The 13,952-nt window shown below is 44.0% G+C and overlaps 1 protein-coding gene across 6 annotated transcripts in view; it reads left to right on the forward strand.

Moving 5' to 3' along the window:
• The window catches only part of PITPNM2 (phosphatidylinositol transfer protein membrane associated 2), a 129,834-nt gene that overhangs the window by 83,149 nt on the left and 32,733 nt on the right, over positions 1 to 13,952 (forward strand). For all 6 annotated transcript variants that reach the window (XM_026859486.1, XM_026859483.1, XM_026859487.1 and 3 more), the window contains 4 exons: positions 3,068 to 3,391; positions 6,399 to 6,494; positions 10,259 to 10,363; positions 11,221 to 11,291. In XM_026859486.1, the coding sequence (XP_026715287.1) occupies positions 3,068 to 3,391; positions 6,399 to 6,494; positions 10,259 to 10,363; positions 11,221 to 11,291 (596 nt within the window). The remainder of the gene's footprint in view (positions 1 to 3,067; positions 3,392 to 6,398; positions 6,495 to 10,258; positions 10,364 to 11,220; positions 11,292 to 13,952) is intronic.

The raw sequence follows: 13,952 nt of genomic DNA on the forward strand, positions 1-13,952 counted from the left end.
GGGTGTGTCTCACAAGAGCAGAGTAGAGGGGGAGAATCCCCTCCCTTGACCTGTTGGCCACATTTCTCTTGATGCTGGCTTTCTGGGCTGTGAGCGCACATTGCTGTCCTGTGGGTCTCTGCTGCCTCCTGGAAGGCTTCAGCATGGTAGGCTGAAGATCAGTTCAGTGATATACTTACTGCTGTGCACTAAGGGACTGATAAAGTTTTCCATCCCTAGCCATGATTTTTATTTTTCAGTGTCTTTTGTACCTGGACAGTCTCATACTCTTGAAGGCTTTTTCCGTGTGTTTAAGGAAGACAAATGCAGCATCACCGATACATCCCAGGTGAAGGCCAGAGGCTAGGACATCATCTCAGTCTTTCTGACTTCATAACTAATCTGGAGCGATAGAGGCACAACAGCCATGAAGCCCTGTAATGCCATCCTATTTTCAAAAGAATAAGGCTTTAAGGAAGGGTGATTTGGGAAGTCGAATCAAAGTGACGTGAGCGGTGCAGATGGGGAGGTCTGTGGGCTTGGAGGAAGCAACACAGGTGATTTTTATGATCTAAGAGGTGAAGTGAAAGGCAGCAGAGGGGAACTTCAGGAGATTTTTTTCATTTTTTTACCCCCAAGTGGTTTTCGTGTTCCCTATGATGTTAGTTCATTAAAACACAGATATGCAGTCCGTGGCATCTGTGCCTTTACAGAGAGAATTTCTGAGGAGTTGGTGCATTGATCCATCGAGGCTGGATCCAGGAGCATGTGCAGAGGCAGCTGAGCCCTGCAAGGAAGGAAGCGTTGGGATGAGAGCAAGTGGGCTGATTGCTTCTGGGTCTGAGCACAGTCTGTTTTCAAGGTGTTTTAAGCAAGGTAGAAGTGGACATTCTGGATGTGGAAGTCCAAAGGATGGTTGTGGCGTTGGGGACTGAGTTATAGCAAGGGAAATGTTTCCTTGGCTTTTAGTGTGGATGTGATGGGAGTTTAATCTTTGTTTTTGAGCTCGACTGATTGTCAGTTATAATGGGATGTGAAGAGGCTAAAACATTTTCCATTAGTTCTGCAAAAAAGTAATCTGGTGAGGGAAATAACTCTGAATCTCGACTAAGGTTGAACAGAATTAAGTTGCTGAGGCCCCTTGTTCTGCCCCTGGAAGGTCACAGTCTGCTGGCTCAAACTTTCCTCTACTACATGGAGCTCCCTTCTGAAAGTCAGGCAGAGAAATGCATAAAATATTGATAGATTTAATCTTACTGTGCAAATGAAGTTCAGGTTGAGCTGGTCGATTGCATTAGCTGTTGGTCTCAGTGGCTATTTCCTCCTGATAGGTTGACTTGTGACGGCTGGTGGCATTAAGAACTTAGCAAAGAGCAGAGCAGACAATAAAGTGCCCAGACCTGGAAAGAAAGAAACATATAAAAATAAGATTTTTGTATGTTTAAAAAAAACCCACAAACAAACAAAAGAAAAAGTCCTTTCTGAAAGCAAAAGGAATATTTAAGCTGAACATCATAGAAACTGTTGCAGTAGTGAGATCTAAGATTTTCTGTACAACAGTGAAGTACGTATTGTTGGAAACACCTTAGAAACTCTGCACATGGTGGGACCATCCAGCTTTGGCTTTGCTCCTGGAAATGGAGGGTGGTTTACAAGGGCTGTCGTTCCTCTTGGTGGTGCTTAGAGCGCTCGATCTGCAGCTCCCCAAAACCTAAATGATTTTAATGTAAGCTGTTGGTTGCTCTCTACCTTGTAGTAGCAGTGGTAGTGTTGTGGGCTGTGGGCTTCAGTAGAGCGAGAGGATGGCTACCCTGCCTGCCAGCTTTTTCACGCGGTATGGTTCTGCTCCAGGCTTAGCAGTGGAGGATTGTGGTTCTATAATACCACTGACAACAGATCCCACTGCTTCTTTTGGCATGCCCTTCAAACCATCTCGGCCTCAGTTTCCCAGTAATTAAAATGGGGAATCATATTTTAATTTTTTTTTTTTCAGAAGGGCTCCTGTGGATTAGTTTGTAAGTATTTATAGAAGCTTTTAATTACTTACCATTACTACTTACCACAGTAATACTTACCATTATTACTGTGTGCTCTCATTGGTAATAAATAGCAGTTTGGATCTTTGACCAGTCATGAGCTCTTTAAGCAATAACACTGGTTGAAAATTCCGAGTGACTATACTGTTTTAAAAGTCTTTGTGGTACGATGATGTTAGCCAGCAAGTTTAAGTCTCAGAGGAAAGTTTCTCTTGCCTGGTCGGGAGAAATGTCTGTTGATATTGAGACAGCTCTTTCTTTCAGATATGTGATACACTGAAATATTTTAAATTGGCTTTACCCACTTCATTTTTCTCATGCAGCAGAAGACAGATGGTATCTGCAAAATAAAGCATCTTTACTCCCTCCCTTACTTTGCTTTCCATCCCATTATCTCAGCAGCTCGTATTTGTGATGTTGTTTATCAATACATAGAAACCAGGTGCAGAAACCACGTTTCCAAGGAAGGGAGAGGTCTTAACTGATGTGGGATGTTTCTGTCATGTAACAATTGTGGTGGGCTATGTAATGTTCATCAAAGAACCACTTGAAACTCTTCTGGATTAAAAAAAAAAAAAATAAAAATCAGTGGTTCATGTTGTTGATGTTGACTTTTTCCTTTTTTTTTTTTTTTTTTTCTTCTGGGAACATACTTCACTTTGAAGGCTGGATCCAAATGTTACAATTTCCCAGAATTTCATGGGAGTTGCAGTTGTGGTCTGTGCGTGGCTCCTCCTTTGGTGGAGCAGGCAGTCACAGAACAGAGCCCTCCATCCAGAATTAGGAAATCGCTTCCCAAGTTAAAAGCAGTCTCAGAGGGCTGGCTCATTTTTCAGTGTGTGGTTGGTTAGCAAGAATTGAAGAGATAAAGTACCTGAAGTGACCAATTCACCATCCTGACACTTGCTAGATGAAGGTCCTTTACTGCAGCTTATAGATTGTGGTTTTGATGCTGCTGTAATATCCTGGCCACAGTGTCTTGAGTTTTGGGGAAGGGAACACATTGATTCCTGCAGTTTGTAGCACTGGTGACAGGCATTCTGGCTTTGCAGGCTTGCGGAAGGTCATGGTCCGTGCCCATCGGCAGGCTTGGTGCTGGCAGGACGAATGGTATGGGCTCACCATTGAGGATATCCGGCAGCTGGAGAAGGAGGCGCAGTTGATGCTGGCTCAGAAGATGGCCCAGTTCTGCGGTGAAAATGATACTGAGCAGCACGGAGTCAAAGACACTCCTGGTGAGAAGGATGTTGAAGTCAACACAGTTTCTCCTGTTGACACAGAGGACGCTGCTGGTAACAGCGAAACAGCCTCTGGGAGATCACTCACGAAGCAGTGGTCTACTTCTTCCAAGTCCTCACGATCTTCAAAGAGAGGAGGTAAGATGCTGCTGCTGACTTGCTCTTCTGAACTTCATGGAGGTTGGGCTTTTGGGAGGTAAGACCATGTCTCCTTATGGATGGCACCTTTGGGACAATGCATATTTTTCCTGTGGGTCCTTTTAACTCAGAGGCCTTCTCTGCTGGTGTTGCAGGCTCAGTCTTCTCAGGTGACCTGTTTCTAGCCATCCCATAACTGTGGCCAGTGGCACACGGCCAATCTCAAAAGCAGAGGAACTATGAACAAACAGCAGAAGAGCAGGCAGCAGCTGGCTAGCAGCGTTGGGTCTCAGAAGAAGACACACCGTAGCGCACAGAGAGTTAGTCCTTGTTACCCAAGAGCTGCTGGTGGCTTTATAAGTCCTGGTCCTTCAGTGGTGTTCCCTTTCTGGATGTCTGCTTGTCTGCTGTGTCACAAAAGTGGCCTGGCTGTGGGTCGCTGTTAACTGCCTCTTGCTTTCCAGGAGGCAGGTGCAGCGGGCACCCTGTGCTCCGCGCCGGGGTTATACGTTGCTACACGCCGTGAATTTCAGAAGCAGGCGTTTGGCTCCGTGGGTGCTGCCGTGTAGCTCGCACTGTGAAGCACCCCCATCAGCTATTGGGGAGATTAGGGAAATAGCCCCAAAAAGGTGTGTGAGGGCTGCTGCCTTCTGCTCGTGATGATGTGTGGTAGCTGCTCAGAGACCAAACCTCCCAGCCTGGGATTAGGTGGGACCGTGGATCGCATGTATATTCCTTTTTAAATACCATTTAGGAAGTTTTCAGAATTTTGCTGTTAAGCCCCCCTATGGATACTCTGTAAGGACTCAGCTCTGAGTCCTGAATTTTGTCATTCACCTCTCCCTAGGCAGTCACCTTTTTTTTTTTTTCTGTACTAAACTTTTCCCATCCTCAGACCATTCTGTACGAAAGGGTGAATTCCCAGCAAGTTACAGACAAAAAGCTTGAACCCTCAGCAGTTCCCAAGACAAAAAGCTTGAACCCTCAGCAGTTCTTCTCCTTTTTGTCAAGCGCAGCTGATAGCAGGGTAATGGCTCTCACAGCAAGAGGACAAAAAAAAAAAATCTTGAATTTTTTCTGAAAATCCCAAGGGGTGGCATTTCTTCCAGTGATGGTGGAAGGGGACATCCAGGTGAATGAAGCTTCTTCATCTCTCACATGCAGTAAATATCGTGAGTTGAGTCTCCATTTTTATTTACCGCTCCATCGCTGATTTCATCACGGAGTGAATGAGAGATGAGCAGTAGTTTTACCTTGGTGATGACTCACTGGAGCGAGCCCCGGGGAAGAACCTACCAGATGCTTCATAAATCGCTGTATAAAGATAAAAATGCTGCTACTTTGCTTGCACCAGGATTTTATATTGATGTGCCCATGTCTCATTATGCCCTTTGTTATGAACCCCCTCTTCCACTGCTGACATGTTCATTGGAAGCTGTGGTTTTCAGACCTCTTAGGATTTCAGTTGAAGATTTTCACTGGTAGCAAAGCATGAATTTCTTTTAAACTGCAGAATGTCTCATCTTTTACAAGAAAAAGTAATGAAAGAAATGAATTGTGATGTGCTGGGAAGTACGTCATGCAGATATTTTAATCCTTCTTCATGCTGGCAGCATATTAACATATGGAAGCAAGGAGGGCTGTCTTGACTTACCGCTACCTCCAGCTGAAAAAAGCAACGCCTTTTCTCCAAAAGATCTCCGTCCTTTCTGTACCATCCGAGCGAGACCTCTGATGATAGCAGGACCCTTGTCGCCATCCCATATGTTATTATATGCTCTATTTTTAGCAACTATTATGCGAGTGTCTTGACGTCACTCCAGCGTGAATTAGCTCTGCTCTGCCAACCTCCTTGCTTGCAGCTCCCTGAGGGGTGGGCGGTGGGGTAGTTGGGGGCTGCTGAGCCCATGCTGAGCTGCAATTAGATGACTCTGCACAGGGTCTCCATCCTTTTTCCATGTGACAACCGGGTAGCAAAATTAGAAGACTTTTACTTATATATTTAACACACAACAATAGCATGAAACAGCTTGCGCAGCTGTCACAGTAACCGGAGCCTTTCAGCATCTTTGTATATGCTAAATGAGAATTTGTCAGTCTCCTCAGGTTTTTGCTGTTGTTAGCTTAGGTGGCTGCTGCAAGCGCTTTGTGTGCACTGTGTGACATGCAAAGAGCCATCTGAAAGAGGGGAGAAACCTTCCCTCTCATTGTTCTCTGGACAGTGCTCCCTTCAGCAGACAGCTGTTCTGTAACAAGTTCAGCCAAGAAGAGTTCAGGCTGGCTTATTGCTAAATTATATCAGGGTGGGGGGATAAAAAAAGCCATAATATGTTTATATTTAGGGAACTCTGGAGGGGAGAATGAAAGGGAGCAGGAAGGTGTGAGAACAGGAGGGTAAACAGGAACCAAAAGGACCGTTGGGTTTTCTCCTCGCTCTGTCAGGACAGGCGCTCTGACAGTTCCCTATGAAGTAGTCGGATAGCATGTTGTTTAAATCATTCAAGTTTAAAGTTTAAATAGATCTCTAATCCAATTTGTGTGGAAGCAATTTCCTTGCAGAAAACAGATTATTTCTATCGAGGCTGCGCTGCTTAGCTACCCACCTGAAAGTTAGCAAAGCAGAGGCATGGTTTGTGTGCTGATCAGAGGCACGAAGAAAGCTTCCAATCAGCCTGCTCCTTCCTAATTGCAAACTTTAAAACCCAGCTGATTTTGCACGTCCTACTAACAATTATAAATAGCTGCCATTCAAAATAGCATAAGAGTGATACAAACAGCTTGCTTTTAATGTAGCATCTTGCTGGCAGGTTCTAACAACAGTAAACAAACAGGATCTGTAAAGCGGTACACTGACATCACACCAGCATCATCGGGGTTTTGTGTTTTTAATATTGCAGCAGTGGATTTTCATAGAGAACACACGATTCTTCCTCCAGCAAAGATCATGTTGGGAACTCTCCGTCTTGTCGATGTAGCGTATCGCATAAGGCTTTTTTGTTTTTTCCAGCAAGTCCCTCACGCCATAGTATCTCTGAGTGGAGGATGCAGAGCATTGCCAGAGATTCAGATGACAGCTCAGATGATGAATTCTTTGATGCACATGGTATGTGGAGCCTAAATCACCATTGTTTGTTTCCTGGAATGGTGGGGTAAGAGAACGGAAGGCATAAGGGTGGGGGGTAAGCGGGGAAGGAAGCGAGACTTTTTTTGCTTTGTTTGAAGTCTTTTCCTTTCCAGCCAAGATACGTGCAGCATCAGTGCAGCTTCTTCAGGCATCCCCAGCATCACCCAGCAGACTCTTACATTTAATGTAGCAGCATTTCGGATTCAGTGTGATCTATTTGAAGGGATCTTGAGCAGTCTTAACCGTTGGAACTGGGTATTTTATTTGGTGCAAATGAGTGTGGGTGAAATTCAGCAATACTAACTGGACTGTGGGTGTGTCCTAATGATTCTGATTCAGTATGACTGATTATTTTTCTAATTTATTTTTTGATCGCTGAGAGGTATTATTAATTGTCCTGTCTGGGCCTGAAGGAGACCCAGGTTTGCCTTTATTAACTCCTTATTCTCCTGTTCCCAGAAATACAATAGTGAATGCAACAAGGTACTTCAGATGCCAAAATGAATTAACGTTGATTCCAGAATTCTCAAAAGTAATTCTGACTATTCGTATTAGGAGAAGGCAGTGTTGTTTGGCTTTTTTTTTTTTTCTCTGTGCATGTGTGCTTTGTTCCACTGCACTCATTTTATATGTTGTACTTAATGCGTATTTAAGCCTGAAGGGCTCCGTCTCTACTGACAACAGATGGACTCTCCTCTCGGCTTGTAATGCTAATCTAAGTTAGATGCACAACATGCACTGATGAAGTTGGTGACCTTTCTGTGAAATGCAGTTGTTAGAAGACAATACCCCAGTTTTGTCAAGCAGAATTTCACTGATGTTCAGCTAAAGCTCAGTCTCAAAAAACCTGACAGTATTGTGTTCCAGAAGAGTTCTCACATCAACTATTTAGGCACGCGTGTCAAATTCTGGGATAGAAAGTGGCGTGCTGCTGTAAAGTAGTGACTTGCACAATAGCAGCTTAAACGGCCAGGATGCATATGTAAGTCAGGGGATGAATGTGTCTCTTGCCTGGAAGGAAACGGGCCAACTTAGTTTAAGTGTCTCTATTTATTAACTTGTGTAGCATCCACAAAAACTATGCAAGGATTTATAGTAGCAATATACATACGAGAAAAGAGGAGTGAGTCATCGAAACAGCATCATTGCTATCCACCCTCTTTTTTTGCCTTTTTAATTATTCAGTAATAAAACTGAGATAGAAACGGCTCTGCCTGGGATCCAGGCCCCCAGGGAATCCCTGACATGCTCCTAACAGGCCTGGGAAGGAGAATTAACAAAAATGAGCCTTGTGCCACAGTTGGTATCAGCACCTCTGTTGCAATACTTCTAGGAGCTTGCTAACAGAAAAAGCAGCTCCTCTTCTGCTAGCACACAGCATGTCTCCATTTACGTACAGATTGTCCTCCGCAATCTGCACAGTTGGGTTTGAAAAGTCTGCCTAGTCTGATGGGATTTTGGCTTAGGAGTTGAAATCTCGATGTGCATGCTGATCAACACAGCCCTCTCTTGGGGAGGGACCTCTTGTTGCTCCTTGGCCTACAGATGACATGTCCCAGCTCCGGGTCTGTGAGCGGGGATGAAGCACCACTCGCAGCTCATCCTGCCAGGGAGGCTCGTGGGGTCGGTACCATGGGAACTGGCACGGATCAGGATGTGAGTCAACACCAAGCAGGGTTCCTCAGAAGTGCTTCCCGCACATACACACACATTTCCTCGCAGTGCAGTGGGCGTAACCTGAGCCCGAGAAGATTTCTTGTCGCCAGCTTCCCACTCATCCTCATTCACTGGCATACTCTGGCAAAGATAGTGACAAATACAGTAATATCTAATATCTATCCTGTAATAAATGCTAATAACAGGAGTAATATCCCATTCAGTGATCACTTGAGCAGCAATAAGGGCTGTAATTAAACCTCTCAAGGAAATAAGTTTAATATTTAGATTAAGTTGCTGGAGGAGCTTTGAGTGCAATCTTCCTCTTAATTCTCCGCCAGCATGTGTGTTGCATGCTTGTGCTTTCCACTTGCTTTGAACAGGTAGCTCCGCACTCCCTTGTGCAGGGAAATGGGGATTTACTCTTTTTTTTTTTTTTTTTTTTTTTTCCCATAGCTGAAAAAGGAAATGGCATGTTGATGCAAAGTTTCCAGGTTGCTTTCTTTTTATGGTCAAAGTATAAACAGAAACTCCTAAAAATAATTGGTCTTTGCTTGACTTTGCACTTGGTCCCCTTCATTTTTTTTTTTAAGCTATTGCTCAGTTTTGCTAAAAAGATTAATATATTTCATAAGCTTTTTGTTCCACATCCTAGGATTCTTCCAACTAATTATTTTCTTAGTAACTGTACAAGCAACAAGAAAGGGGGAATGCTAGTCTGGGACTCTGAAGATTACAGCTTTTAGATCTTCAAGACATCTGTAATTACTGCTGATCTGTTTATAACTCTTTATTAAATTTACAAGCTCAAAACTTTCAGGAAAGAAATACTAAGCCCAGAACAATAAATAAATTAGAAAGCACTTAACCTCCGTAACCGTAAAAGATACATCCTCAATGTAAAAAAAGAAAATAGAAAGGAGGAAACAAAACGGAACCAGCAACCCATACCAAAGGCATCTTTGCACTGCTGATGTTCAGTCTCCTGTGGGTTCAGGTGGGAGCTCTGGGGCTCTGTTTCCTTCACAAGAACCTGCCCAGGATTAAGCACAAAACACAGAGGCTCTCTGGTGCCCTGCCCACTCGTGCTCACTTGCTCTCACCTGATACAGGAGCCGTCAGCTGTCTCAGAGGGCCTCTGGTTTCACACACACATTTTTGTGAGCCCATTCTCGGCTCCAGACTGGCCACCCTGTGCTCAGGCTTGGGCTGGGGTGAATAAGGGCTCTGCAGCCCAGCGCCATGTGGTGTGGGCACAGAGCACAAGCCTGCCTGCCCTCCTTTCTCCCCTAACCTGGCATAACTCCTCTGATACCAGCTATAGAGCAAGGCTATTAATCTGTCTTATGTTTGGATACTACTGTGGGCTGTTTTACGGGGTCTCTTCTTTATATGTCTCTTAATTATACTCAAGGAACATAATATTTTTGGGACCCTTATTCTTAATCAGCTGTAGCTGAACTGAGCCAGGGGATTCAGAAGATCCTGAGGCAGGAGGGAAATGGCAGACACATGCACTCAGTGTGATCAAACAAGTTTCGTTTCATAAGGAAATCAGGCTAAAGATAGCTTAGAGAGTTCATGTTTCCTTTATTACTCATGCCTTTTTAGGTATTCAGTCCCATTAACAATAGTGATCCTTGTCACTGCTTCCCCCAAAGACATCCCGCAGCTTTCAAACAGGTCTGGGAGATCCCAGCTGGCAAATGTTGCTTTGTCCTCTCCTGTACTGGAGCATTCTGGCTGCTTTAGTATCATCAGAAAGCACGGCAAGAAAATGTCAAACTTGTTACTTGCAGTGGTAGCATTAAAAATCCATGTTGGGTTTTTTTCCACGCTTTAAGAGTTTTAATAAACACATGCAGCTAAAATATTTTGTGTACTTCTCAAAAGGTGCTTTGGTTTCTGTATAACAAAAGCTGATAAAGTATCATGTTTTATTATGACTTAAACCATTCAAATGTTTATAAGATTATATAGAGTTATGGGATCTTTTATTTAAAATTTTTCTTCTGTGCTGTTGTCTGTGTATATATGTATATATTTGTGTGTGTGACTCTCAAAAAAAAAAAATCTGTTTTTTAAAGAGGACTTGTCTGACAATGAGGAAATGTTCCCGAAAGAAATAACCAAATGGAGTTCCAATGATCTGATGGATAAAATTGAAACCCCCGAATGCGATGATGTCCAGGGTAAATGTTTTTTTAAATAAAAACTGCATGTGATACTTTACAGTATTTCCAGGCAATTGCTACAGCCACATTCTGAAAAACTTATCCTCATCTCAACAAAAGGAGAAGCTGAGACAGAGCATAAAAATGACTGCCCGGTGCTGCTGAAAAAGAATTGCCTAGTGGGAGCTGGGATAGCTCTTGCCTCTCTTTTGTCTTCTGTGTTGGTTAGGCTGCTTTGTGCGACAGCCAAGATTCTCTCTTACAATGGTGAAATATTCCCGCTCCATCTTGAATGACTTGAATTCCTCCCGACTCTTCTTTCCTCTTGCTCCATCCTTTGTTCTTGTCTGTACCTGCCTCGGTTTTATTTTCTGCTCATCGTTATGAAATTTTGAAAGGGAACTTACACCCCAGCAGATCGATTCATGTAGCAGCACGGTGGAAGATGACACTTAGGCTTTCTGGTACAAAGTCGGTCTGTGTAGGCACAGGCATGTGAATGCATCAGACCTCTGCTCCCGCAGCATAGTTCATGCAATCCCTTTTATTTTCCCACAAACCAATCATTTCTGACAATTGTGCAGGGATTTCCCATTGTTGCCATCCTTAATAAAGGAATGACGCTGGATCGCTGTAATGAGAGCTCACTAATGTCCACAGTGCTTACCGAGGTTGTGAGAAACTGCTGGAAAATAAGTGACCCAGCATTGCCCAGGCTTCTCAGGTGGAAAGAGGCAGGAGGGAGGGAGAGGGCGATTTGATGAAATAATGAAGGATATGTGAGGCTGAGGAGGTATTGGCACAGTGTCTTTATGGAAGAGTGTCTGCCAAATAGCATCATTCAGCGCTGATGTTTTAAACCTCTGTGCTTCCAGGTGACTTGTATCACGAGACATCAGCAGAGTATCGTGTTGGCTCCAGCGTGGAGAGGCTCAGCATCATTGAAGTAAGTGGTTAGGTTTCGTGTAATGAGATCCTTTGCTGGTAGAGTATGTCCATGTGGGGTAAATGGGGTAAACTGCTCCCTTTGCTGGGAGCCATGTCTCCTCTTTGTGTGTCCTGAGCCACACCAGCATGCTGTGTACTTCATGGCTAGGTTTAAGGGATTATTAACACCTGTCTTTTGAACATCATATAGAAAATGCTCTGTAGTTTGCAGGCAGTGTCAGGTATCCAGATGGAAAAAAAAACCCAAACTAATCCTGTGGGGATAACTGCAGCCTGAGGCACTGTTGGGCAGAGCTGTCCTGCTGATGCTGAACGAGCTAGCGTGGATGCGGGAGTGGGAGAGCCACGTTACTGCAGCACCAAGGTGCAGGCTGCGGTGGTCCAAGTGACATAGCTCAGCTGTAGCCCACTCTGAGCTGCTCAGAGTGGTGTTTGGAAACCAGCTATAGCATAGTCCGTGTCAGTGCTTTGGATAAAATAATAAATAAATAATTACACATACACACCAGCTTTCTAGGTTTGCATATACAGGCTTTTGCAGTTCGGTGTCCTGGTGAGACAGTGTGTCTTGGGGTGGCTGTATCCTGCCTTTAAAGCATCTGCCTTTCTGTGCTGCAGAGATGATGTAGCTGCCTGCAGTGTGCCTAGGTTATGTCGTGGTCTATCAAAGACCATGAACGTGGTTTTAGTATTACTCCATGTGCCAGGCTGTAAGTTCATGGTGGTTTGGATTTTTTTTGTCATAGATTGAGAGCTCAAGGGCCATGGGGAGAGTGGGTGGCTGGGGATAGGAACAGCTCTAGCCACCTCAAGATAAGCAAGTCACAGCCCTAAGATTTCTCTTAGAGCTGAAGATGGTGTGGAGAACTTGTTGTCTTCTTCAGAGGGTTGTGCAAACTCAACCCTCTCCCGTTTCTGCCTTCATTTTAGAAAAAGATCAAATTTCAAAGTCAGATGAAAAAGACTTTGTAGTTGTTCACAGGCAGCCTGCTAAAATAGTATGACATTCCTAGCCACCATTGCAGTCATTTTCAGGTTAAGGGTCTCCATCACCCAAAAGGTAGTTCAGGAATCCAGTGTCTTAAGAGACTCCATATCTCATAAGAAAGTCCTAAATAGCCACCTCCACCCCTAAACTAATCAGCAGTTGCTTGCATGTTCCCCACTTCATTCAAGAGCAGAGGTTAATGAACTGAAAGGGAAAGGTGCCTCCCAATGGCTGCTGATAAACTTCTGGATGACCTGAGCTTGGTGACTCATGTTGTTCTCCAAATGAGCACTTAAAATATTTATCTGAAAGCAAAAATAGTGCTGAGATGCTGAGAGTGCACCTCCCATGCTTCCAGCCAGGCAAAAGTTCACTTTGCAGATGCTGTAAACTGGAATCGGAGAAGGTTTAAAGAGCAGGCATTAATACAGTGTAATGGTACTAAATAATTAAAAGGCTATTCTTATGCAGGAGGTCTGGAAAATCTTTATTACAGACTTGGATGTGAATTTTAATACTTCTGGTGGGCTGTGTATTAAGATGTGCTTTAACATTATCTGGTAAAAATGTAAGCTAGTTGTTAGGTTGCTAATGTGTGCCTGGGCATGCTTTCCTCCCACCAGCAGGTTTGTCAGGGACTCAGTCAGAGGACAAGAGGTGACTAAAGGTGCTAAAATTAGAAGAATTTGCCAAATGGAAAATACTGCTGCCCTCCACCCCTTCCATGCCCCCTCCCAATGGCTATTTCTCTGCCTCAACAGGGAGTTGCCCAAGATGTTCTCAAATATTGTCTCCGTGAGCACAAGGGATAAGGCACAGGAGGAAGGATCAGTACCTGCTTTCACATATCCCAGAGGTGTTGGGGTGGGGGATTTCAGTCCGTATGGGAGCCCTAAACACTGAAAGCCCTGGTAGCAAGTAGATATTAAAAATAGTTACTGCTCCATTGTGTTATGTGACCAGTACAAATGGATGCTCTGGGACCTGCTCCTGGGGCATCAGGATTGAGTTTACAGCTGTTCTGTCAGGGCCCTTGATAAACCCCCTCTGGAGTTCAGGTACAATTCCCTCCTTCCCCCAAATTACAGCCTGTCTGTTTAGGCAAGGAACTGATTCAACATAACAAGCGAATGACCAAGCCAAAATAAAAACCTTTACAGTGTTCATGTAGCAGTCTCCCACCCAGATGTTGGCCAGTCCTTGGCTCACAGGGTCTTAAAGTTTTTTATTTTCAGTTCCTCTTTAGCAACAGCATAAGCAAATCTGGTCTTATTTATAACTTCTGTTGTAGGCAAACAGATGCAGTGACTGATCTCTTCCTACAACTTCTTTCCCCAGTAACTTGCCACTTGCTGACCTGTTTGATCTCGTTTGTTAATTTTGCTGAATGTGTTTTACTGTCAACTGCTGCAGCTGAGCTCAGCACCCCAACAGAAACCAACACCCATCTTTTATTTCTTTATTTTTCCATCCTAACACAGACAGGTAATGTCTTTACTGCTGCTGTGGTTTACGTAGTTATGATTTTATGCTTTTTTTTTTTTAGCATTCCTTCAGCTTAGGACAGTCAGTTACACTGAGCACTGAGGCTGTGTGTGCACGTGTGTAGGACAAGAGACCTGAAGGAGTAGTCAGTGTCTCGGTTGTTGTATCCAGATGTTCCTGATGCCC

The sequence above is a fragment of the Athene cunicularia genome, assembly GCF_003259725.1.
Source record: "Athene cunicularia isolate RWA chromosome 15 unlocalized genomic scaffold, athCun1 chr15_part1, whole genome shotgun sequence".
Lineage (NCBI taxonomy): Eukaryota > Metazoa > Chordata > Aves > Strigiformes > Strigidae > Athene > Athene cunicularia.